A 25,753-nucleotide genomic window follows, 5' to 3' on the forward strand; every position below is an offset into this window, starting at 1 on the left:
TTTTGAAGAGTGAAAGTCTTACGTAGCAGCAGCAGCAGGAGGCTGCTCAAACACTTCCTTGGAGAGCTTGAGCCCAGGCTTCCTCTTACCTGACAGGAGAGAAATAACAACAGTGAACAGTTGGTAGAACAATACAATTATACAAATTGAAGAAAGCAATTCACGTTCAACAAAGTTAGAAAGGCAGTTTGGATGATCTGATTTGTAAAAGTGGAGTTTCTTCCTGAGTTTTTAAAATGTTACTTCTAGTCATCTCAGATGTCTTATCCTGCAGTGTATTTCCACTGCTGTAGGGTCCAGGGCCTGAGTCCAGCAGCCCGTCAGACACTTACGGTTGGATGCGGTGAGTAACTCCAGAACCTAATTGAATGTAACACGCCGCTGCGATTGCGAGCAGCGAGAGGAGATATGTCTGTAGCGTTGGAGTCACGTGAGTTAGAGCTCTCTACATCTGGGAGGTACTGCGCTGAACCAGTGGAAGGTTCAATGGCTCCGTGCCACGGTAACAGGGCGTTACGGACACTCCTGAGGGTGTGAGTGACAGGTTGCCGTCGCTGACAAAGAGTGTGTGTGGTTCATCAGAGCATCTGGATCACACCTCCCCTGACTGGATCACAGCAGCTAGTGCTTCCACACACAGACCTGGGTTCAAGTACTATTTCAAAATCCTGTCATGTACTTTAGCTGTGCTTGATAGAGCTTGCCTGTTGCAACAGAACCAATAGAAAATCCCACAAGTGGAAACCACACCCACCTGGTACTCCAGGCAGACTAAAGCAAACGCTCAATATATTCTGAAATATCTCAAATAGTATTTTTAATCCTCACACAGCAGAGCTACACAGACACGCCCACACTTTAAAAGATCTATGTACTTACTAGGTGACGTCCACCACCTGGCTATGGGCGGTGGTGGCGTCACCTAGTAAGTACATAGATCTTTAAAGTGGAGGGAGTATGCTTGTGCTTCCTCCCAGGAGGAGGGAGGAAGCATATTGCCTATTGTTTTTTTTTGTTGGCTTGATGGGAATGTTTGGGAGCGTGAGGAACTGTTTCAAGTAACTGAACATACCGTAGGTATTTGTGAGAATGCTATGCACATCGCACGCACACACACACCCAGCAGTACTTGATGGTAAACATACCTGACAATGCAACGTCTGTGCTATGATCTACTGCAGTTCTAGTAAGCCATGATAAAGATACTCAGTCAATGAACTCACTCAACTAGAATTATTCACATTTTTAAGATTTTTTTTATATATTTTCTATTTGGTATTTTATTAGGATCCCCATTAAATGGAAAACATTAATTCCGTCACAAAAAAAAAAAATACATACTGATCGAAACCTCACAAGCACAGACAAGCGTGCCGCCACCATCTCCCTGCGTCGCTGTACTGTCACCGTGGCTTCTCAATGCATGCCTCAGGATTTCCATTTTCCAAAGCAGCTTTGTTGCACCAAAATGTCACTTTGGGCCTCTCCCACACGTATTAACACAGACAACAATAGCATCTGCAAACCGACACTAGTCTTCTAATAGGCCTAAGCCTATGACTGTTTGAATGGACATGAACCAAACCAAACCACAAAGGAGTTCTACACTACCAACTGAAGGTTTCAGAATGTAAAAATAGGAGCTCGCAGCTCCATTCGACACCCGGAGTGTATTCAGTGATGTATTACATTTTATATTCTTTTTATTTCTAGAGCTGACAAACAATGCTTTGAACTGAATGCTTAGCAATGTTACATCCTCTTGGACAAGCGCTTAGCGCTTCCCACTGCTCCCTCAAAATAGTGCTGTGACATTTTTATTTATTTAACTAGGCAAGTCAGTTAAGAAAAAAAATCTTATTTTCAATGAAAGCCTACCGGGGAACAGTGGGTTAACTGCCTAGTTCAGGGAAAGAACGACAGATTTATACCTTGTCAGCTCGGGGATTCGATCTTTCAACCTTTCGGTTACTAGTCCAACCACTAGGCTACCTGCCGCACATTTCCAAGGCTTTGCCAAAATATAGAACTGGTGAGTGGTTATTAACATGACTGAGCACCAGGCACCACATTCATCAAGCTCTTTCCATGACTAGTCTATGCATGTCAATGCCAGGCAGGCTGGCGAGGGACTCTCTCTCCAGTTCATTACAAGGACTTTGCCAAAACAAAGAACTGGTTAAGCACCACCAAGCTTTCTCCATGAATATGCATGCCATTCTGCCAGGCTGGCAGGGTATGCTACAGGCAAGGCTCTCTAACCGTTTCCTTACCAACACTTTGCCAAAATGAAGAAATCGGTGAGTGGCCATGGCTGAGTACCAGCTTCCCCAGGCTATCTCCATGACTATGCATGCCATGCTGCTAAGGCTGACAGGGGATTCAGCAAAACTCCACGGTCCTCAGCCTCCAAGTCTCTGGCTCGATGGAACAAGACGTGGCACGCTCTGCGAAGACAACAGCTTCCATCTCCAGTCCACAGACACAGCCCCCTGAGATCCCTGCTGCATGCACGTCACACACCGACTTAACATCTTACCGATACTGTCGGCTATACATTCATTTCACATTTGCACGAATGAGAGTTGGGAGACATGTAAGCAAAGGGCAGCAACTCATAATGGTAGAAAGAGACAGTCATGCACTGAGCTGCATGACAAATAATTACCTTTGCATTCACTCACACAGTCACGCAACATGTTGAAAAGTGGTTGGATCAGACACAGGTTAATTTCCAAATGGCACCCAATTCCATATAGAATCCACTACTTTTGACCAGAGGCCTAGAAAGAGAATAGGGCACCATTTCTAATGCAGACTTTGGCAGATTTCTCCAGAAAGGAAAATCACAAGGGACAGAACCTGCGGCTGAACAAAAAAGAGACCCGTGAGAAAACAAGTTTTGATTAAGTCATCAAAATAAAATAAGTGCTGAAAACATATTGGCTCACCTCTTACAGCTGAGCTGACTTGCGCAAAAATAATATTGCGATATCGTCCAAAATAATATTGCGATAGGCCTATTTTGTCATAAATAAATATCCTGATATGTAACGGATATATATTTGTTCCACTAATCAATAAATGATATAATTTACAGTGTACAGGGCAGGAATAAGCTAAAACGCTGCATTGTCTGTCCTGAGCCAATAGAATATTTTCATCTCAAAAACATGTCTTCTTCAACAGGCCTTCCTAACATTACAATTCTTGTGTCATATATTTTCACAACTGAGAGGAAATTATTGCAAGCTATGCAAATACAGTCGCTGTTTTTAGTTATTCCGTATTATCTTGCACAATTTCAAATCAAAATATACAAAGTCACCCCCCTTTAGGCTTTTTCCTCGCTGATCTCAGCATTCGATGTAGCTTTGTTTTGCAATGCAACCTAATTAAAAGTAGTATATCATTCCCAGTGATTTGCAGCACATGGGCTGAATACAAATATGTTGTGAGATGCCAGCAAGAGGTCACTGGGGAGAAGCTCTCTCTCTCTCGCTCTCTCTCTCTCTCTCTCAAAGATTTAGCGTCAGGGGTGAAGACGGCAAAACTAAAATACCAGCGAGAAGTACTGAAGCCAAAGAAAAGACAATTGAAGGAGTCTTTGCCCTGCCGTCTTTGCCTCACCTAATGTTAACTTGAAATACCACCAACCAAGCAGGTCTTGTATTTGGTTTCCTTCAGCATGTAACGAAGCCAGGGGAAACATGTCCCGTCAGAGACGGCATGCTAACAGCCAGGAGACTATGCCAGAGCGATCTGTGCTGAAACCAAGGCGGCCTCAGAGTGAATGCTTTGAGCACTGTGAATCTGGAGCAAAAGCTATAGTGTGAGAGTGCAGCCAGACAGGCCCATGCCCATGCCCAGCCAGGCCCAGCCAGGCTGATAATAAACCCAGGGAGGCATTCAAAGCAGGCGGAACCAACCAACCCGCTCATTCTCACTCTTCCAAACCCACACACACACGCATGCCGGGAATTCCAACAATCCCAAAAGTCCCTCAATGGAATTACACAGACCCAGAGGAAGAAAGATGAATCAGACATCCGCGAGAGGGATGGCAGGAAGGCGAGAGGGAGTGAGGGAACGAGAGATGGGGGTGCGGGGGGCAGCCATGGAGTGGAAAAGAGAGACAGGGCCAGGGCAAAGAAATGGAGACAGAGAGATGGGATGAAAATAACTCTTCTTGAGCCTGCGGCTGTTATGCCACTTCTGACCGTCCTGGCAGTCTGAGATACCATACACTTTCAAAGATGTCAGATACATATGGATCCATTAGGTTACAGCTGTTATATTACGAAGCTCTATTGGGAACCATGTCTTCACCAGCAGATCACATGGCAATACACTTCCTACACGGCCGGGGTTGACTTAAACGATACTGACGGCAGTGCTCTGCGTGCTGAGGGTATCAGCTCCAGGTCACGGCAGAGCACAGTCCTGCCTAAGTAGCGGTTAACTAGGTCGGCAGCTAACTTCACCTCCATGACTATAACATGAGATCACTGCTCAACTATGGGGATATGCGATCTTCAGATCCTATTTAGTACACCTGGTTTTAGACCACATCTGCAAGAGTACGAAGAATGGGCCAAGGCAATAGTAAGATCAAGTGGATAAATTATCAATTAAGGGAAGCACCACTGTAACAGTTGTTGGCCTGGTAGCAGCCTAACATGAGCTAGCATTATTTAGGATTCCAAGCGTTACAGCCTGCTAACTCTCTCATAGCATATTGTCACAGGATGTAGGCCTACTAGGCAGGTTGAGTTGGCCAGGCTTCAGCAGGATGTAGGCCTACCAGGCAGGTTGAGTTGGCCCGGCTTCAGCAGGATGTAGGCCTACCAGCCTGGTTGGGTTGGCCAGGCTTCAGCAGGATGTAGGCCTACCGGCCTGGTTTTGTTGGCCAGGCTTCAGTAGGATGTAGGCCCTACTGGCCTGGTTAAATTGGCTGGATGTGAGAGGCTAGGGTGTTACAGTCCAGAAAGAAAATAAATTCATCCCCAAGATTAGTTGACACAATCTGTGGAACTGCAGGGCCATTTCATTCCAGTTACTTACAGTTGAAGTTGGAAGTTTACATAGACTTTAGGTTGGAGTCATTAAAACTTGTTTTTCAACCACTCCACAAATCATTCCCAGAACAACAGCAAACGACCTTGTGAAGATGCTGGAGGAAACAGGTAGGAAAGTATCTATATCCACAGTAAAACGAATCCTATAAATTCGACATAACCTGAAACGCCGCTCAGCAAGGAAGAAGCCACTGCTCCAAAACCTCCAGAAAAAAGCCTGACTACGGTTTGCAACTGCACATGGGGACAAAGATCGTACTTTTTGGAGAAATGTCCTCTGGTGTGATGAAACAAAAATAGAACTATGGCCATAATGACCATCGTTATGTTTGGAGGAAAAATGGGGAGGCTTGCAAGCCGAAGAACACCATCCCAACCGTGAAGCACGGGGGTGGCAGCATCATGTTGTGGGGGTGCTTTGCTGCAGGAGGGACTGGTGCACTTCACAAAATAGATGGCATCATGAGGCAGGAAAATTATGTGGATATATTGAAGCAACATCTCAAGACGTCAGTCAGGAAGATAAAGCTTGGTTGCAAATGGGTCTTCCAAATGGACAATGACCTCCAAGCATACTTACAAAGTTGTAGCAAAATGGCTTAATGACAACAAAGTCAAGCTATTGGAGTGGCCATCACAAAGCCCTGACCTCAATCCTTTTGAACATTTGTGGGCAGAACTGAAAAAGCGTGTGTGAGCAAGGAGGCCTACAAACCTGACTCAGTTACACTAGCTCTGTGGGAACTTATTGTGGGAAGCTTGTGGAAGGCTACCCCAAACGTTTGATCCAAGTTATAAACAATTTAAATGCTACCTAATATTTAAATGCTACCAAATTGAGTGTATGTAAACTTCTGACCCACTGGGAATGTGATGAAAGAAATTAAAGCTGAAATAAATCTCTACTATTATTCTGACATTTCACATTCTTAAATAAAGTGGTGATCCTAACTGACCTAAGACGGGGAATTTTTACTATGATTAAATGTCAGGAATTGTGAAAAACTGAGTTTAAATGTTTTTGGATAAGGTGTATGTAAACTTCCGACTGCAACTGTATATGGTTCCAAGTGGACCAGGTGACGTCCTGTATTATTCAACAATACACCCACACACACAAGTGGCTGGAGTCGAGAGAGAGATGTTTATGTAGCACATGGGGATGTGTGAAACGAACTCCTGAACCTATAGTGTCCCCACCTGCGGCAGCGAATAGTTTGCTTTTTGCGTGGCGCCAACTGGTAAGACGTTTCAGGAGGGCGGTCATAGGTGCTAGGAAGTCAGAAATCCTGGGTTTGAGCCTCGGTGTGAGCCGAAACAGGAAGTCGCAGTACTCGCTAAGGACATCCATTACATTTATAAAACCCTAACAGGTGTGTTGTTAACATGCGAGTTAGCCCACCATCTCTCTTTAGCTGGGTTTCACATAATTAAAAGCACTTCCTATTCAAATTCAGGAACTTTCCCCAATCACCATTTAAAAACGTGCATCAAAATGTCTTGTCTATTTACCTCCAGACAGCTTGTCTGGCCCACATCGAGTAATGTCCCACATCCAGAGTAATGTCATAGCATCCCAAATGGCACCCTATTCCCTATTTAGTGCACATATTTCCCCTACGTAGTGCACTATGTAGGAAATAGGGTTACTGTGGGATAGCATGCGATGAGATGTACTCTCTCGGTGGTAACCGGAGAGCAGTAATTTGCAGGTCGGCAAGCTTTCCTTTCCTCAGTGTGCTAGCTGGGGGGTTTTAAGAGACAGCACTTTATTGGTCAATTGCACACACAAGGTCCAACTGGTAATCAGGCAGGGGGCAGCTAAGTGCACTGCCACCCGAATGCTTTAATATCAAAACACCTTTGATCCAGCCATGATGACAATGGCTGGGTCTATTTATTGCATCCAGCAGAGCCGGGGAGACAACTTTCACCCTGTATCTTGATAGGCTGGGTTTAAACAGGCGGGCCAATTCTGATCTTTTAACACACTTTGACCAATCAGATCAGCTCTTGCCAATAAATGGGGCAAAAGATCCAAATTGGGGTGCATGTGTAAACGCAGCCATAGTGGAACCAAGAAATGTTGTTTCAGACACATGACATTGATTTACTAAAACATACATTAACTCTACAGCCCTTCAGACACACCAAATCAATTTTCCTAAAACGGCCCTTCAAGAAATTAAAAGGTTAAATAAAAAAAGAATTGTAGGATTATAGTTGCAGGGAGGGAGGTTATGCCAGGAGAAATGCCATGTAGAGAAAGGAGCTGATTGCTTATTCAGGAAGCCTGATGAGGTTTCAAGATGAATGTTAGGATTCAGCTGTGATGCATTGATTGTATTATTTTGACAAGCAGTAAAGCTCAGCTACAGAGTAGATGCAGACTTCTTCCCCTTCCCCTTTGAGATCAGGAAGAGAGAAAACACTGCTGGAGACCTGCTGTGATCGCATTCACCGCGGGGTGGCTGGCTCCAGGCAAGATGAATGAAGATGAGACTAGATTTATGCTCCTATCAGAGAGCTCCAGCAAAGAGAGAGGGTCACAGAGAGCTCGAGGCTCGTGAAGATGCATGTGTCATGTTAACCCTGTGGAGCCATCTACTGTCTTGTCTTGCAGTCTGACTAAGTTGTACTTTGTGTTGACATTTATTTGCCAACCACTGTCCTGGCGCATCAAGCTTTATCCTGCACAGATGACTTGGTGTGGTGGTCTCCGGCAATTCCACGATAACGGAATTGAGCTTTGATGGATTTTTTTTTTTTTTTACATTCAAATGTATGTCAAACAAAAAACCATTGATTTGAAAGTTTAACAAACCATACAACTCTATGCACAAGGAATACTTAACAATTTCCACTGAAAATGTTACAAAAAACGATTTTAGTGGAAGAAATATGCAGATGCAAGCTTTGGTAACGAAAATACAGTAAAATCCCCCTCAGGTTTACGCGACCACGTTTTCCAAAAACTGCTAAATATCTGCTACGAATTAAGATGAAAAAAATGTCTGCAGAAAGAATGGGGTGTCAGCTATGACACCTCGAGTTAGAAAAAAATCTATTTTGGTTATTGAACTACAGTATGTGAAGTGGATTTACACCCGGTAACGGAATTACCGTACCGGAATTACATCATGGGTCCCTGATCTGTTAAGAATATGAATGTCATTCTCCTCATGTTTCACAAGTTTGGACATCACGGTAAAGCAGAGTAGAGTTCAGTACAGTAAAGTAGAGTATAGTTCAGTACATGCCCTCTTGCAGACAGTGTTATTATGTTGGAATTTGAGTAGGCATTTCTATTCCTGCTGCTTACATCTTGATTTTGCAACTGTGTAAGTTGTTACTGTACTAGAGAGCATGATGCACGCCGAAGAGTGAATCAATGTGCTAAACATGCAAGAAGCCGGCCCGAACAGCAACAAGATTCTTAGCAACGGTTACAGAAACGTTTTGTAACCGTTGTGAAATGTGATTCTTTATCTACCTTAGTTGAATGCACTGACTAAGTCCCTTTGGATAAGAGTGTCTGCTGAACTGCTTAAATGTAAATGCATGTCAAAATGAACATACCAAAATAAAACTGCAAAGCACAGCAGGTATTATTATTGGCCTTGCTTCAGGGTGGAGCTCATTAGCATAATACTCAGCATGCATTGCAATTGTTCATTTTAACATACGCATTTAGAATACACTCTTATCAGACCATAGCGCAATCAAACTTCTGATACCAATGCAGGTTGAAAGGGGGCCCAAAAAAAAAAAATGGTACAGAAGAAAGATTTTGAAAATACAAATTAAAGCCCTCGAAAGTATCTTATTGCAAAATACATTGGATTGTAGTTCAGTCCAGTGTAATACAAATTACAAAATACTCAGAAGTAATAAAATACATACAGTGTCTTTAGAAAGTATTCAAAGTGGAATTATATTTTTAGAAATGTTTACAAATGTATAAAAAAATATGAAATGCTGAAATGTCTTTAGTCAAAGTGTTATGTTTGGGACAAATCTAACACATTCCTGTGTACCACTCTCCATATTTTCAAGCATAGTGGTGGCTGATTCATGTCATTGGTATGCTTGTAATCGTCAAGTACTGGAGAGTTTTTCAGGATAATTTTTTTTTATGGAATGGAGCTAAGCACAGGCAAACTCCTAGAGGAAAATCTGGTTCAGTGTTCTTTCCACCAGACACTGGGAGATTAATTCACCAGGACAATAATCTAAAACAGAAGGCCAAATCTACACTGGACTTGTTTACCAAGAAGACAGTGGCCGAGTTACAGTTTTGACTTAAATCTACTTGAAAATCTATGGAAAGCCCTAAAAATGGTTGTCTAGCAATGATCAATAAACAATTTTACAGAACTTGAAGAATTTTTTAAAGGATAAATGGGAAAACGTTGCACAATCCAGGTTTGGAACGCTCTGAGAGACTTACCCAGAAACACTCACAGCTGCAATCGCTACCAAAGGTGGTTCTACAAGTTAAGTTTTAATGTCACAAGTACAGTGAAATGCCTTTCTAGCAAAAAAAAAGTACTGATTCAGGGTTGTGAACGCTTATGTAAATGATACATTTCTGTGTTTACATTTAACAAATGTGCAAATGTAACAGTTTAACTTTACGTCCATCCCCTCGCCCCGACCCGGGCGTGAACCAGGGACCCTCTGCACACATCAACAACAGTCACCCACGAAGCATCGTTACCCATCGCTCCACAAAAGCCGCGGCCCTTGCAGAGCAAGGGGAACCACTACTTCAAGGTCTCAAAGCGAGTGACGTCACCGATTGAAACGCTATTAGCGCACACCACCGCTAACTAGCTAGCCATTTCACATCCGTTACACAAACATTTCTAAAAAAAGATTTAAATTTTTTTAATTATGGGGCATGGTGTGTAGATGGGTGAGAGAAAAAATATATATATTTAATCCAAGCTGTAAGACAATTTGTGGAATAAGTCTAGGGGTATAAATACCTTATGAAGGCACTGTATTTCAAATATATGTAACAAATCATTTCCATCTCTGCACACACACACACACACGCACACACACTTAGTGGATCATCAGCTAACAATGCAGTGAACAATCCTGCTGTTATTGCAGCAGAAAGCCACTATAGGCTTGGAACCGGACCAACAATAGGCCCGTCGAAACAGCAAATTTACTATCTGTGCAGCTGAAAACGATGCAGGGTCTATTTGCATGACAAATGGGGTGTTTGTGCAGGCCAGGCTGGGGCAAGAGGGTCGGCTGAGGCTGGGCTACAGTGGCAGACAACAGGGACACACACAGAGGGCCACTGGCTGGCTGACTTGCTGCCATCACCAGTGCCACAGCACAGTACAACAGACAATGATGAAAGCACAACGGTCCGTCTCTGGGCCAAACTGCTTTTTTTTTCTTGCTTTTTTTAAAGACTCACAGCATCATTTACTCCCTAGTCCCTACTGACATGACAGGACAGTAATTACAGAAACACACGTTGTAATAGATGTGTCTGGTAGCCCACCCCTTTTGTAAACCCTTCCTAGCCGAGGCCTGACACTTGCACTTATCTTGCACAAGAATTAGAGCAGGAGCCAGTATCATTTGCAGAATATCTAAATTCTTGATAAATTCTTTGGCATTTGCTATCACAGGATTTTATTTTATTTATTTCCAGAGTAAAGGAAAGAACATATGTATCTGCAAGGTATGCTCACACTACAACGTCTGGTGTTAAGCATCTCTAACAATGGAAATACTCAATGGAAACCATTTTGCAGGCGTTTTATTTTGCACAGATTAAACAAAAGTGTGAATACAGTGTTCCGTCTTAATACCACATAAAAGTCCCAAACCAGCCGAGTCCATAAATTAAAATCTGGCTTTGTATTAACTACATAGAAAGCGTCCGCCTAAACATTAGCTGTGTGGGGGGGGGTTGACATTTCACCTGTATTGACAGAAGCCCACAGGTAAAGGTAAACATTGCTGCCAATCAGGGGCGAGCCACTAGCTGGTCATATCCTGCACAGCCAGCCAGAGTGTGTGCTGTGCTCTGCATTGCAGGTGTAGAAAGCAGTGCGTGGTAGTGATTCTGGATGGCCAGATAGCTAGAAACAAAGACAAGAAGCTACTATGGTGGGGGTCCGTAGGTGGCTTGTTTCAGCTAGCTGTATTTTGAAGTGTTTTGATTCATACCAAGTCTGACAATATGGGAAAAATTCAATAGCTAAGTAACTAATAACTGTAATGATGTAATTCAGCGACAACAAGTGCTTATTGTGCAAATGTATTTAAGTTTTCAAGAAACATCGGAGACTAAATATACTTTATATGTTGTCAATAATCCCATGATTCTAAGCCAACCCTGTCCGTTTTGCGCCGAAGTTGCGCTCGCATCGGCTTTGTTGCTAAACACACCGTCATGTGTACATTCACGTGTGTGTGTGTTTGGTGGGGGGGGGGGGGGGGGGGATTACAGACAAAACATTTACTTCAACAAAACAGGTGTGTAACCTGTTAGTTACGCAATAATCTAACCTGAACCTCGGACTGTGAAAACCAACCATCTGCAATTGGAGAGCCCATACTAGACGACCTCACAACAAAGTAGTTGGGTTACGTTCCAAATGACACCCTATTCCCCTATGTAGTGCACTACTTTAGACCAGCACCCATTGGGCTTAGGTCAAAAGTAGTGCACTATTCAGGGAATATGGGTGTCATTTGGGACACATCCGATAATAGCCTTCCTGGCTATGCAAATCATACACATGTTTCCCCTTGATGATCTGTTAAAATAGATGTTTGCCTTGGCCTTAGGAATGCAGTAGGGTCCACTAAGTGCAGAGGCCTGCAGCTATGGGACATGTGCATCCTTTACATCACTCCATGGAGGGCTGAGTGTCTGCAGATTTTCACTTCTCCCTTTGTTCTTCATTGATCAAGTAAGGCCACTGATTGGTTAAGAACTCCACTGTCTAGGTCTTTTTAAAAAATGGACACAAGTGGAAAGGAATCATCCAATGAATGAGTTTAGATGGATCGGAGTAACAGGACAATTAGGCCTATGTTGTGAAAACGATAAATACTCTCTGAAAATATTCATCAATATTCAAAACTCCTTCCATGTAGGTACGAAACGAGTGACTTCTGGTTTTTGTCAATGTGTGTCCAATTAAGACCAAGACAACCAGGTGAGGGGAGTTTCTAATTGATCAGAGACCTTAATTGATTAATTAATCAAGCACACAACAGAGATCAATAGCAACACATTCCAGAGGGTTATAGAGATTGTCTCTAGGTCTAGTCTTCTTGTACAGTGGTCCACCTCAAGAGAAACTGTTAAGCAAGAAACAAATGAGAATCTCACTGCCGATACACACTTAATACAGTGGCAAGCTGTTCTCTTGCTAGAACAGAAGTTGTACGTGGTGCGTGCCGACCCGGTAGCGACAAACCTACTGATTATACTTGTAGAATCGCAATGCTCATCGGTAGCCAACAACCTGACTTTGAGCCAATTAGAGGGCACGAACCCCCCCACATGGGGGAGCCAAAAAAAGGAAAAAGAGGGCATTTTCTCCGTACATCCATAGATGAGCCAGTCAGACTCCATATGCAATGTGGGCTATGGGATGGTAGCTAGCTTAGTGCAGAGACGCAATGCACTGAATACTTCCTCCAAGCTAGCTAACCACTGTAGCAGGTATTGACATTATAATTAAATCACAATGGATTAGCTAGCTTCCATGTAACAGCTGCCGAGTTAGTGCAGTGTCCTTAGCTAGCTATGTAGTGCTAGCTAGCGAATGTGCTAACGGTAGCGAGCTAAACATGTGACTATGGGCTGGACTGGCAGTATTATGGAGAGGGAATTAAATTGTTTCTTCGTCATCTTGCTAGGTAGTTATACAGCTGTGGCCATCTGGCTAGTATCAACAAGGGTTTTCTACAAAATAGCAACATTAGAGCAGATAGCTTGGAATCTAGACCAAAAACAAGACGCACAGCTATGCATTGCCAAAAAAATTAAATAATAATAATAATAATAATACTCTGCCACCTTCTGCTTAGTAGAATTTTAACAAGGCTGAGTGACTGACAACTTCCAAGGTCTTTGCTGTGTGAACACAAAAAGAGATTGACTGCAGGCACTCTGCACAGGTACTAAGTACTGTCAGCAGGTAACCGTTTGGCAATCCTACCTGTGTCGGAGCTTTTACTTAGTGAATGTGGCAGGGATGTTTTGCTTGGAGACTCGTGTTTTAATAGCCTACTGCCCTGTTTCTTTAACTGTTCACCTCAGTACAGTAGACTTACATACAGCAAATCTATATTTAGCTATTTTGCTTTTTAAAAATAGGTCTATAGGCGTCCCAATAATTTCCATTATGCACCACTAACAGTGAAAATAAAACTGAATTTAATACAATTGTCAGAAGAACTTCAGTGTGATTATCCTGAGCAGTTTGAACTGAACTTAACCAATTGAAAGCTGCATGTCACGTTGTAATCGTGTCCCCTGACTCCCCGTTTACAACGCACGTACTTTAATAGCAAAGTTTACAGTTACGCAGTTAATCGATGCACTGCAATAAATGCATTCGATTCATTACCTTGTAAAGGCAACATCTCGTCGAAATGTGCATGTGATCGTACATGCTTTATATAAAAGGCGTTGCAATATGTCTGCAGGGAGTTGCTGACTATGTGACAGCTTTGATTAGGTTATAATATCCCTGGTACAAGAGGACTGTAAATAACATCAACATGAGCAAAAAGCATCTAGCTATTATATGCTGAGAGTAGACAGACAGACAGCATCGTTTTACCAGGAACTCTGCAAAGGGGAAGAGCTAAACAGGAAATGCAACTGACCCTTTTACCGCATAAACTTTAACATGCATTGACGATATTCAACCTGCAGCAATGCACATTGCAGACAATGCATAACTAATTGCATTTCAGTCGTTTTGCACAGATCGCATGTAATATAGTCTTACCTCCCTTTGGCTGAGACATTTCCCCTTTGCTTTGATGGGGGGGAGGGGATGCACTAGAGACTTTGCCTTCCTTCTCACTCCCTCCCTCCATCGCCCTCGCACCGAAGCTTGCTTCAGCGGCTTGCTTTGCAACAAGGATGCGGAATACAAGCCGCGATCTTCATGCACTTGGAGCCTTTTTGCGTCTGAACCGTGTGTGTCCGTGCAAAGAGCAATATTACAATTGCAAACCTTGCAAAACGGTCAGGAAACGGGTCGTTTTGCAATGGCACTGCAAATAATTCTTAGCGGCACTTACATAATGGGCCACGGCTGGCAGCTGAAAGCGCCTAACTTGGATCAGACAGTGAGTGGCATTGGCCTATATTACGAACGTTCTTCCTGCTTGGGCGTAAAGGATGGTGGGAGCTGTAGTCCATACTGTAGTTATGCGTACTGTATTACAGTATTGTATTACTTTATTACAGTATGTGAGTACGGCTATGTGTGATAAATGATCCGCATGTTTTCTTGTAGGCTAAATACAAAATATTAATTTCAAGTGTATTATGATTTACATGAAATGAAACTTGAAGTTCCACTTTTGTTTGCACTCTTATGCCGACATAATCAATAACAATAGGCATAGGCTACTTGTAATACATCACTCTTAAATATTGGAAACAAACACACAGTCAATCTGTCCCGGAATAACTTTGCTTTATTGAATGGTACCGCAAGCAAGAGATATCATCAACGGTAATGTCAATGAAGAGGAAGCCATTTTTTAACAACCTCCTCCATGGTAAACAGCTTGAGAATAATACCAACAACAAAAAAACTACGTTAATCTTTAGTAAGATAATATTAGTTATCTATTATTAATAAAAAAGCAAAATGACAATGAATCTAATCACGATATGTATAACCTTTGTGTTATTTCTTATGCATTCAATCAATTTCGCTTTCAACATGGTTTCTAGTAGTTTGGTTTGTATGCCTGGGTATGCTACATGGGTGTGATGAGGGACCCTTTGACATGGTTTCTAGTACTTTGGTTTGTATGCCTGGGTATGCTACATGGGTGTGATGAGGGACCCTTTGACATGGTTTCTAGTACTTTGGTTTGTATGCCTGGGTATGCTACATGGGTGTGATGAGGGACCCTTTGACATGGTTTCTAGTACTTTGGTTTGTATGCCTGGGTATGCTACATGGGTGTGATGAGGGACCCTTTGACATGGTTTCTAGTACTTTGGTTTGTATGCCTGGGTATGCTACATGGGTGTGATGAGGGACCCTTTGAGGTGAATGTCAGAGAAATAGCGTTTAAAACATCGCTAAAGCAAAGCTTGTAAGACATATTGATCTTGAATATACATACTGTACCAAATGTTATCAAACAGGTATGGTCTGCTATCCATACATTGCAGACATGCTGGCTGGCTGGCTGGTTGGCTGGTTGGTTGGTTGCAGACATGATGGGGTTGGTTGGCTGGCTGGTTGGCTGGTTGGCTGGCTGGCTGGTTGGTTGGTTGGTTGGTTGGTTGCAGACATGATGGGGCTGGCTGGCTGGCTGGTTGGTTGCAGACATGATGGGGTTGGTTGGCTAGTTGGCTGGTTAGTTGAATGCAGACATGATGGGGTTGGTTGGCTAGTTGGCTGGTTGGTAGAATGCAGACATGATTGGGTTGGTTGGCTAGCTGGCTGGCTGGCTGGCTAGTTGGCTGGTTGGTTGAATGCAGACATGGTGGGGTTGGTTGGCTGGCTGGCTAGTTGGCTGGTTGGTTGAATGCAGACATGATGGGGTTGGTTGGCTAGTTGGCTGGTTGGTAGAATGCAGACATGATTGGGTTGGTTGGCTAGTGGCTGGCTGGCTAGTTGGCTGGTTGGTTGAATGCAGACATGATGGGGTTGGTTGGCTAGTTGGCTGGCTGGCTAGTTGGCTGGTTGGTTGAATGCAGACATGATTGGGTTGGTTGGCTAGTTGGCTGGCTGGCTAGTTGGCTGGTTGGTTGAATGCAGACATGATGGGGTTGGTTGGCTAGTGGCTGGCTGGCTAGTTGGCTGGTGGTTGAATGCAGACATGATGGGGTTGGTTGGCTAGTGGCTGGCTGGCTAGTTGGCTGGTTGGTTGAATGCAGACATGATGGGGTTGGTTGGCTAGTGGCTGGCTGGCTAGTTGGCTGGTGGTTGAATGCAGACATGATGGGGTTGGTTGGCTAGTGGCTGGCTGGCTAGTTGGCTGGCTGGCTAGTTGGCTGGTTGGTTGAATGCAGACATGATTGGGTTGGTTGGCTAGTTGGTTCTCCCTTGACTGTGTGTATTATGTGATATGAGTGTGATGTTTTAAGAGGGCAGTGCTTGGCTTACATGGTGTCAACCGTGTCACTGCATGTACGAAAATGGAGGAGGCTAATCAAATCAAATTTATTTATATAGCCCTTCTTACATCAGCTGATATCTCAAAGTGCTGTACAGAAACCCAGCCTAAAACCCCAAACAGCAAGCAATGCAGGTGTAAAAGCACGGTGGCTAGGAAAAACTCCCTAGAAAGGCCAAAACCTAGGAAGAAACCTAGAGAGGAACCAGGTTATGAGGGGTGGCCAGTCCTCTTCTGGCTGTGCCGGGTGGAGATTATAACAGAACATGGCCAAGATGTTCAAATGTTCATAAATGACCAGCATGGTCAAATAATAATAATCACAGTAGTTGTCGAGGGTGCAGCAAGTCAGCACCTCAGGAGTAAATGTCAGTTGGCTTTTCATAGCCGATCATTAAGAGTATCTCTACCGCTCCTGCGGTCTCTAGAGAGTTGAAAACAGCAGGTCTGGGACAGGTAGCACGTCCGGTGAACAGGTCAGGGTTCCATAGCCGCAGGCAGAACAGTTGAAACTGGAGCAGCAGCACGGCCAGGTGGACTGGGGACATGTGGCCCGGGGACATGCCAGGTAGTCCTCAGGTAGTCCTGAGGCATGGTCCTAGGGCTCAGGTCCTCCGAGCGAGAGAAAGAAAGAGAGAAAGAGAGAATTAGAGAGAGCATACTTAAATTCACACAGGACACCGGATAAGACAGGAGAAGTACTCCAGATATAACAAACTGACCCTAGCCCCCCGACACAAACAACTGCAGCATAAATAATGGAGGCTGAGACAGGAGGGGTCAGGAGACACTGTGGCCCCATCCGATGATACCCTCGGACAGGGCCAGACAGGAAGGATATAACCCCACCCACTTTGCCAAAGCACAGCCCCCACACCACTATAGGGATAACTTCAACCACCAACTTACCATCCTGAGACAAGGCTGAGTATAGCCCACAAAGATCTCCGCCACGGCACAACCCAAGGGGGGGCGCCAACCCAGACAGGAAGATCACGTCAGTGACTCAACCAACTCAAGTGACGCACCCATCCTAGGGACGGCATGAAAAAGCACCAGTAAGCCAGTGACTCAGTTCCTGTAATAGGGTTAGAGGCAGAGAATCCCAGTGGAGAGAGGGGAACCGGCCAGGCAGAGACAGCAAGGGCGGTTCGTTGCTCCAGAGCCTTTCCGTTCACCTTCACACTCCTGGGCCAGACTACACTCAATCATATGACCCACTGAAGAGATGAGTCTTCAGTAAAGACTTAAAAGTTGAGACCGAATCTACATCTCTCACATGGGTAGGCAGACCATTCCATAAAAATGGAGATCTATAGGAGAAAGCCCTGCCTCCAGCTGAGAAAGCCCTGCCTCCATCAAATACTTGTTATGTTTTACCCAAGAAAATTATGTTGTATTTGATCCAAATACATGTTATGTTTTACCCAAGGAAATTATGTTGTATTTGATCCAAATACATGTTATGTTTTATCCAAGGAAATGATGTTGTATTTGATCCAAATACATGTTATGTTTTACCCAAGGAAATTATGTTGTATTTGATCCAAATACATGTTATGTTTTATCCAAGGAAATTATGTTGTATTTGATCCAAATACATGTTATGTTTTACCCAAGGAAATTATGTTGTACTTGATCCAAGTACATCCAACCTCCGCAGAGTCCACAGAATAGTCTTAGTTGCTATTATTATTTTAAAAGTCTAACTTTATCGTGGGTATCTCCAGCCAAGACAGAAACTCAAACCCCAACAAAAATGGCAACAGATCAAAGCTATTTATGGTAGTAGGCTGTACCCGGCATACAGAAGCCTAGAGAGTATTTTCTCCTGTCTAGTGTTGTCTATTGTTAGCCAGCCAGAATAAGCCTCCTTCCTCTTAATCAGTCACCGATTTACACCTGGGACACCAGGTGGGTGTAATTAATGATCAGGTAAAACAGACAAGCAGCAGGCTCTGGACCTCGTAGGGTCAGAGTTTAATAGCCCTGGCCTACACACCCTGTAGCAGCTTTTCCCAAACTCTGTCCTCGGGACCACCAAGGGGTGCACGTTTTGTTTTTGTTGCCCTATCACTACACAGCTTTTTCAAATAATCAAAGCTTGATGATTAGTTGACTATTTTAAATCAGCTGTGTAGTGCTAGGGCAACAAAACAAGATGTGCACCGCTTGGGGTCCAGAGGACCGAGTTTGGGAAACCCTGACGTGTAGAATACCCTATAGCTGTGATTCCCAAACTTTTTAAAGTCCCGTACTCCTTCAAACATTTAGCCTCCAGCTGCGTATCCCCTCTAGCACCAGGGTCAGCGCACTCTCAAATGTTGTTTTTTTACCCTCATTGTAAACCTTCCTCACACACGCTATACGATACATGTATTAAACATAAGAATGAGTGTGAGTTTTTGTCACAACCCGGCTCGTGGGAAGTGACAAAGAGCTCTTATAGGACCAGGGCACAAATAATAATATAAAAATCAATAATTTTGCTCTTTATTTAGCCATCTTACATATAAAACCTTATTTGTTCATCGAAAATGGTGAATAACTCACCACGGGTTAATGAGAAGGGTGTGCTTGAAAGGATGTACATAACTGCAATGTTGGGTTGTATTGGAGAGTCTCAGTCTTATATTATTTTCCACACACAGTCTGACTGTATTTAGTTTTCATGCTAGTGAGGGCCGAGAATCCACTCTCACATAGGTACGTGGTTGCAAAGGGCATCAGTGTCTTAACAGCGCGATTTTCCAAGGGTAGGATACTCTGAGCGCAGCCCAATCCAGAAATCTGGCAGTGGCTTCTGATTAAATTAAATTTTCACAGAACCACTTGCAATTTCAATGAGGCTCTCTTGTTCAGATATCGGTAAGTGGACTGGAGGCAGGGCATGAAAGGGATAACAAATCCAGTTGTTTGTGTCATCCGTTTCAGGAAAGTACCTGCGTAATTGCGCACCCAACTCACTATATCACATTTGACATTGTCCGTAATCTTGAGTTCATTTGCACACAAAAAAATCATACAATGATGGAAAGACCTGTGTGTTGTCCTTGTTAATGCAGACAGAGAAGAGCTCCAACTTCCTAATCATAGCCTCAGTTTTGTCCCTCACATTAAATATAGTTACAGAGACTCTCTGTAAACTCCCGTGGCTTGTTTTTCAGGCTGCCATGTTTTGTTTCTAAATGTCTGCGCAAGAGTGGTTTCGTTAAGTTGTGAGATAGTACTTTTGTACATATAACACACTGTGGCTGAGGAAAGGCACTACTCCCAATATAAGTGAACCCCAAATCAATGTAGTTCTCATCATATTTGCGCCTCTTCGATGGTCCAACGTCCCTGTCTGTTCGGTGCTTTCCCGGGTAAGGGGGCAATAGCTCTCCGGCTGCATCAGATTCACAACTGTTAGTGTCCATGCTAGCTGTGCTAACAACAAATGTGGAATTACTGATGCTAGCATTGGATGTGCTCGTGGAAGCAGAACAACTTGTGTCGTTGACAGGTGCAGGTGTAGTACTGCTGGTAGTAGTAGTACTACCAGTAGAGCTGGTATGTGTCTCTATGGACGCGGGCCTAACTGTTTTTAACCATTTATCCATTTTCGAGCAAAAGGAATGAGCAGCAGCTATGTTTGGCTACATACGCACCGTTAGTGGAATTCCCGCGAGAGCGTTAATGTGATTGGATGTTAATTATTTGACTAGGCTACCTGTATTTGACATTGTGTTGTTATTTCGCTGATCACTAGATGGTTTAATTTTATTTTGGGCAGTGAAACAAGGCTACTCAGGTGAGAGAAAAAACTCACCCAAATGTATAGCCCCGTTGGAAAATATAAAGGGACTAATTGAAATTGTGAATATTTTAATTATTATTATTATTTGAATTTTCTTATGTGAATCACATTTTTATTTGGCGTACCCCCGACGGCATTGCGCGTACCCCAGTTTGGGAAAAACGGCCCTATACCCTATATAATACCCTTTACCCTATAGAATACCCTATACCCTATATAATACCCTATAGAATACCCTTTACCCTATAGAATACCCTATACCCTATAGAATACCCTATACCCTATAGAATACCCTTTACCCTATAGAATACCCTATACCCTATATAATACCCTATAGAATACCCTTTACCCTATAGAATACCCTATACCCTATAGAATACCCTATACCCTATAGAATACCCTTTACCCTATATAATACCCTATAGAATACCCTATACCCTATATAATACCCTTTACCCTATATAATACCCTATACCCTATAGAATGCCCTATACCCTATAGAATACCGTTTACCCTATAGAATACCCTATACCCTATAGAATACCGTTTACCCTATAGAATACCCTATACCCTATAGAATGCCCTATACCCTATAGAATGCCCTATACCCTATAGAATACCCTTTACCCTATAGAATACCCTATACCCTATAGAATGCCCTATACCCTATAGAATACCCTATACCCTATAGAATACCCTATATAATACCCTATACCCTATAGAATACCCTTTACCCTATAGAATACCCTATACCCTATAGTATACCCTATATAATACCCTATACCTTAAAGAATACCAGATATCCTATACCTTATATAATACCCTATGCCCTATAGAATAACCTATACCCTATAGGATGTACACAATATACAGCTGTCTAGTGTTGCAGTCATAGAGATATAATTCCTAGAACAAGTTTTTACATTCAAATTAATGAGTGGAATTATACAGGAATTATAATTCTATGGTTGCAGTAGCCAGCCAGAGTAAGCCTCTACAGTAGATTATGATCAATGTGGTTACACCTCCATAAACCAATTAGGTTTTCATTACTTACTAATTGATATAGTATGACACCCACCGACCGTACCTCCTCCCACCAGCCTCCACTGGTATTCAGCATTTAGGTCTGGGATTTCCGAGACTAGTCCTGAATCAGTCACGAGGTTGCAGCTACCAAGTACACCCACTAGATGGCTATATAAAAATAGACAGTAAAACTGTTTGAGCATGTTACCCATATAGAGTACACAGTCTAAAGCAGTAGAGAGACATCTACAGTTAAACCCCCCTCTCCTGACACTTCCCCCCCCCCCCCCCCCATGAACCCTAAACCATGTATTACTTGTCAGGGGGGGAATTCCTTATGATATCATATTTCTTGTGACTTATTACTGTCTTCCTCGAAAGGTCGCTGGTTTGAATCCCCGAGCCGACAAGGTGAGAAATCTGTTCATGTGCCCTTGAGCAAGGCACTTAACCCTAATTTACTCCAGAGTCACCGTTGATAATGGCATACCCTGACCGGGTCCCCACTCTCCAAGGGTGTCTCAGGGTGTTGGGATATGCAGCAAAAAAAAAAACATTTTCAATTCACACGTGTATTAATACACACATGTACATGTGTGTAATAGGACAAATCTAAGCACACACCAAACTATTATTATTGTTAATGAACCTGTTGAAGACCTCAGCACACTGTATGTGTCTCCCTTTTCACCTGATTAACTTAACCTCAGCACACTGTATGTGTCTCCCTTTTCACCTGATTAACTTAACCTCAGCACACTGTATGTGTCTCCCTTTTCACCTGATTAACTTAACCTCAGCACACTGTATGTGTCTCCCTTTTCACCTGATTAACTTAACCTCAGCACACTGTATGTGTCTCCCTTTTCACCTGATTAACTTAACCTCAGCACACTGTATGTGTCTCCCTTTTCACCTGATTAACTTAACCTCAGCACACTGTATGTGTCTCCCTTTTCACCTGATTAACTTAACCTCAGCACACTGTATGTGTCTCCCTTTTCACCTGATTAACTTAACCTCAGCACACTGTATGTGTCTCCCTTTTCACCTGATTAACTTAACCTCAGCACACTGTATGTGTCTCCCTTTTCACCTGATTAACTTAACCTCAGCACACTGTATGTGTCTCCCTTTTCACCTGATTAACTTCTCAAAGACCTCAGCACACTGTGTCTCCCTTTTCACCTGATTAACTTCTCAAAGACCTCAGCACACTGTGTCTCCCTTTTCACCTGATTAACTTATCAAAGACCTCAGCACACTGTCTCCCTTTTCACCTGATTAACTTATCAAAGACCTCAGCACACTGTATGTGTCTCCCTTTTCACCTGATTAACTTATCAAAGACCTCAGCACACTGTCTCCCTTTTCACCTGATTAACTTATCAAAGACCTCAGCACACTGTATGTGTCTCCCTTTTCACCTGATTAACTTATCAAAGACCTCAGCACACTGTATGTGTCTCCCTTTTCACCTGATTAACTTATCAAAGACCTCAGCACACTGTATGTGTCTCCCTTTTCACCTGATTAACTTATCAAAGACCTCAGCACGCTGTATGTGTCTCCCTTTTCACCTGATTAACTTATCAAAGACCTCAGCACACTGTATATGTCTCCCTTTTCACCTGATTAACTTAACCTCAGCACACTCAGCGGTCTCTAGCAGGACCAGGGTGGTGCCTTAACGACTGAGCAGCAGCTCCTCAAACACAGGGCTCTGCAGGGACAGCACCAGTGAGTGGGCTTGGACAGCACCAGGGAGTGGGCTTGGACAGCACCAGCGAGTGGGCTTGGACAGCACCAGGGAGTGGGCTTGGACAGCACCAGCGAGTGGGCTTGGACAGCACCAGGGAGTGGGCTTGGACAGCACCAGGGAGTGGGCTTGGACAGCACCAGCGAGTGGGCTTGAACAGCACCAGGGAGTGGGCTTGGACAGCACCAGGGAGTGGGCTTGAACAGCACCAGGGAGTGGGCTTGGACAGCACCAGTGAGTGGGCTTGGACAGCACCAGCGAGTGGGCTTGGACAGCACCAGGGAGTGGCCTTGGACAGCACCAGCGAGTGGGCTTGGACAGCACCAGGGAGTGGGCTTGGACAGCACCAGGTAGTGGGCTTGGACAGCACCATCGAGTGGGCTTGGACAGCACCAGCGAGTGGGCTTGGACAGCACCAGGGAGTGGGCTTATGCAGCACCAGGTAGTGGGCTTGGACAGCACCAGGGAGTGGGCTTGGACAACACCAGGTAGTGGGCTTGGACAGCACCAGGTAGTGGGCTTGGACAGCACCAGGGAGTGGGCTTGGACAGCACCAGCGAGTGGGCTTGGACAGCACCAGCGAGTGGGCTTGGACAGCACCAGGGAGTGGGCTTATGCAGCACCAGGTAGTGGGCTTGGACAGCACCAGGGAGTGGGCTTGGACAGCACCAGCGAGTGGGCTTGGACAGCACCAGGGAGTGGGCTTATGCAGCACCAGGTAGTGGGCTTGGACAGCACCAGGGAGTGGGCTTGGACAACACCAGGTAGTGGGCTTGGACAGCACCAGGTAGTGGGCTTGGACAGCACCAGGTAGTGGGCTTGGACAGCACCAGGTAGTGGGCTTGGATCATCTTCATCACCTCCACCGTCTGGAGGAAGACTACTTTGTTTGTTTCAAATGTCACAGAGACGATTTGTCATCTTCCTTTATCCCCTCCCACAAACACACACAGGTTCGAGGACACGGTCAGCCACCCACATCCCAGAAGATTTTTCCCAGTCAGACCCGGATTTCAACCGGCAACCCTTTGGTCTCTGCCCACCTCACTAACCCTCTAGGCAAGCTGCCTACCTGAACCCTGAGGGCCACATCGCTGCCGTTCCCCTGAGCCAGCAGGGCCTCCAGACGCTGCACCACGGCCAGGGAGTGGCTTATGGTGTCACCGCCATAATTCTGGATCTCACCAGCCTTCATTGTGCCTAGAAGAGGAGAATCCTTTATTGTACAGTTTTAGGGTTTAAAGGGCAATGAAAATGGTGTGTTTTATTGTTAAATTTTTTTTGCTACAAAACCTACAAATGTGCCATTTTCACATACGCAGACACTGGTATGGTGCTGGAGATAATGAATACGAGGTTGAAAAGTGGTGCTATTGGCCTTTAGCAAGGGTACAACTGCAGGAGATGTCCTGGGCCCAGTCACCATGAACAGGGAAGGGAGAAGGAGGGGGAAGCAGTGGTCGTTAAATAAAGACACTGGACAATCTACGGCCCCCTCAACCTTCACCACGGCTATTGGGAGGAGGGGGTAGAGTCCCAATCCATGGGATCAATCATTGTAGCTGTGCACACCGTGTGGGGTGATTGTAGGTCAGTTTTAATGAAACTTTGATTCACGTGCTGCTGCTTGGATAGATGCCCTGACCACATTCAAATGGGACTCAGAAACTGTATATGATTTGAATTAAGGATCTATTTTAGCTTTTATTAATTTCTCAGAGGAAGTTCCGCTTTTTCTTATAAGTCTGTTGGTCAAACTTCCTTTTCCGGATGAAAAGGGGAACAAGAAACAACCGGAACTATTGTGTCAGTGTTTAACTCTCCTTCAGTCGTGATTCACACAGGCACGAGGTTGACAGTGTAAATTACTATACGACTAGACTAATTGTCTTAAACATTGGTTTTAAAGTTGAATGTTTCAGTTCCTAAATATATTTGTAAACTTCCCTCATTTGCAGTATCAAAGTAAATAATACCTCAAGTTCAAATGCAAGGGGAGACATTTTATTTTTCAAGCATTAGTCATACTACCGTATCAAATAAATGAAAAATGATTCTCCCTGTATAAATGATCAAACAAATACAAACTACAAATCCAGTACTGCGACTGTTACGTATTCTATACCGGTTTATACGCACCTAAAATGACCCTTAAAAATACATTACACTGAAGTGTTTTGTTATCTCAATTCCCCTACCCCCTGGGCTTCTGTGTCATCCTGCCCTGCAAAGTGAGTTGTCAATGGGAACAGACAGACAGTGGTGGTGTTGGGTGGCCTTACCTCCAGGGACGGGGTCGGTGTGGAGACAGAGAGACAACAGCATCCCCATTAGGTTGATCTGAGCCAGGGGCCCTTTTATTCCCGGGAAGGGCCACAGATATATCTTCTATTCCTCTTCCAGAAAGAACTTTTCTTCTCTCTTAATCCCTCTGTCTCTCTCTCTCTATGTCTCTCTCTCTCTCTCTCTCTCTCTCTCTCTCTCTCTCTCTCTCTCTCTCTCTCTCTCTCTCTCTCTCTGTCTCTCTCTCCCTGTCAGTCGATTCTCTTCATCTCTTTCGCCTCTACCTCTCCGTCTATTCTCTCCGTTTCTTTCCTTCTCCATCTATTCTCTCTGTCTCTCTCTCTACTCTCCTTCTCTCTCTCTCTCGACCCCTCTGTCTCTTTCTGCCTCTCCCCCTCTCTCTCCCTCTGTCTATTCTCTCCTCTCGCTCTCCCT

At 44.0% G+C, this 25,753-nt stretch overlaps 1 protein-coding gene across 1 annotated transcript in view; it reads right to left on the minus strand.

Annotated features, from left to right (window-relative positions):
* The window catches only part of LOC139580374 (dual specificity mitogen-activated protein kinase kinase 6-like), a 52,956-nt gene extending 38,497 nt beyond the window's left edge, over positions 1 to 14,459 (minus strand). The window contains exons 1-2 of the mRNA XM_071408989.1: positions 14,087 to 14,459; positions 23 to 89 (exon numbers count right to left, since the gene is read on the minus strand). Of these exons, the coding sequence (XP_071265090.1) occupies positions 23 to 89; positions 14,087 to 14,177 (158 nt within the window). The 5' untranslated portion in view covers positions 14,178 to 14,459. The remainder of the gene's footprint in view (positions 1 to 22; positions 90 to 14,086) is intronic.
* Positions 14,460 to 25,753: the final 11,294 nt, after the last annotated feature.

The sequence above is a fragment of the Salvelinus alpinus genome, chromosome 7 (genome assembly GCF_045679555.1).
Source record: "Salvelinus alpinus chromosome 7, SLU_Salpinus.1, whole genome shotgun sequence".
In the NCBI taxonomy this organism is placed as follows: Eukaryota; Metazoa; Chordata; class Actinopteri; order Salmoniformes; family Salmonidae; genus Salvelinus; species Salvelinus alpinus.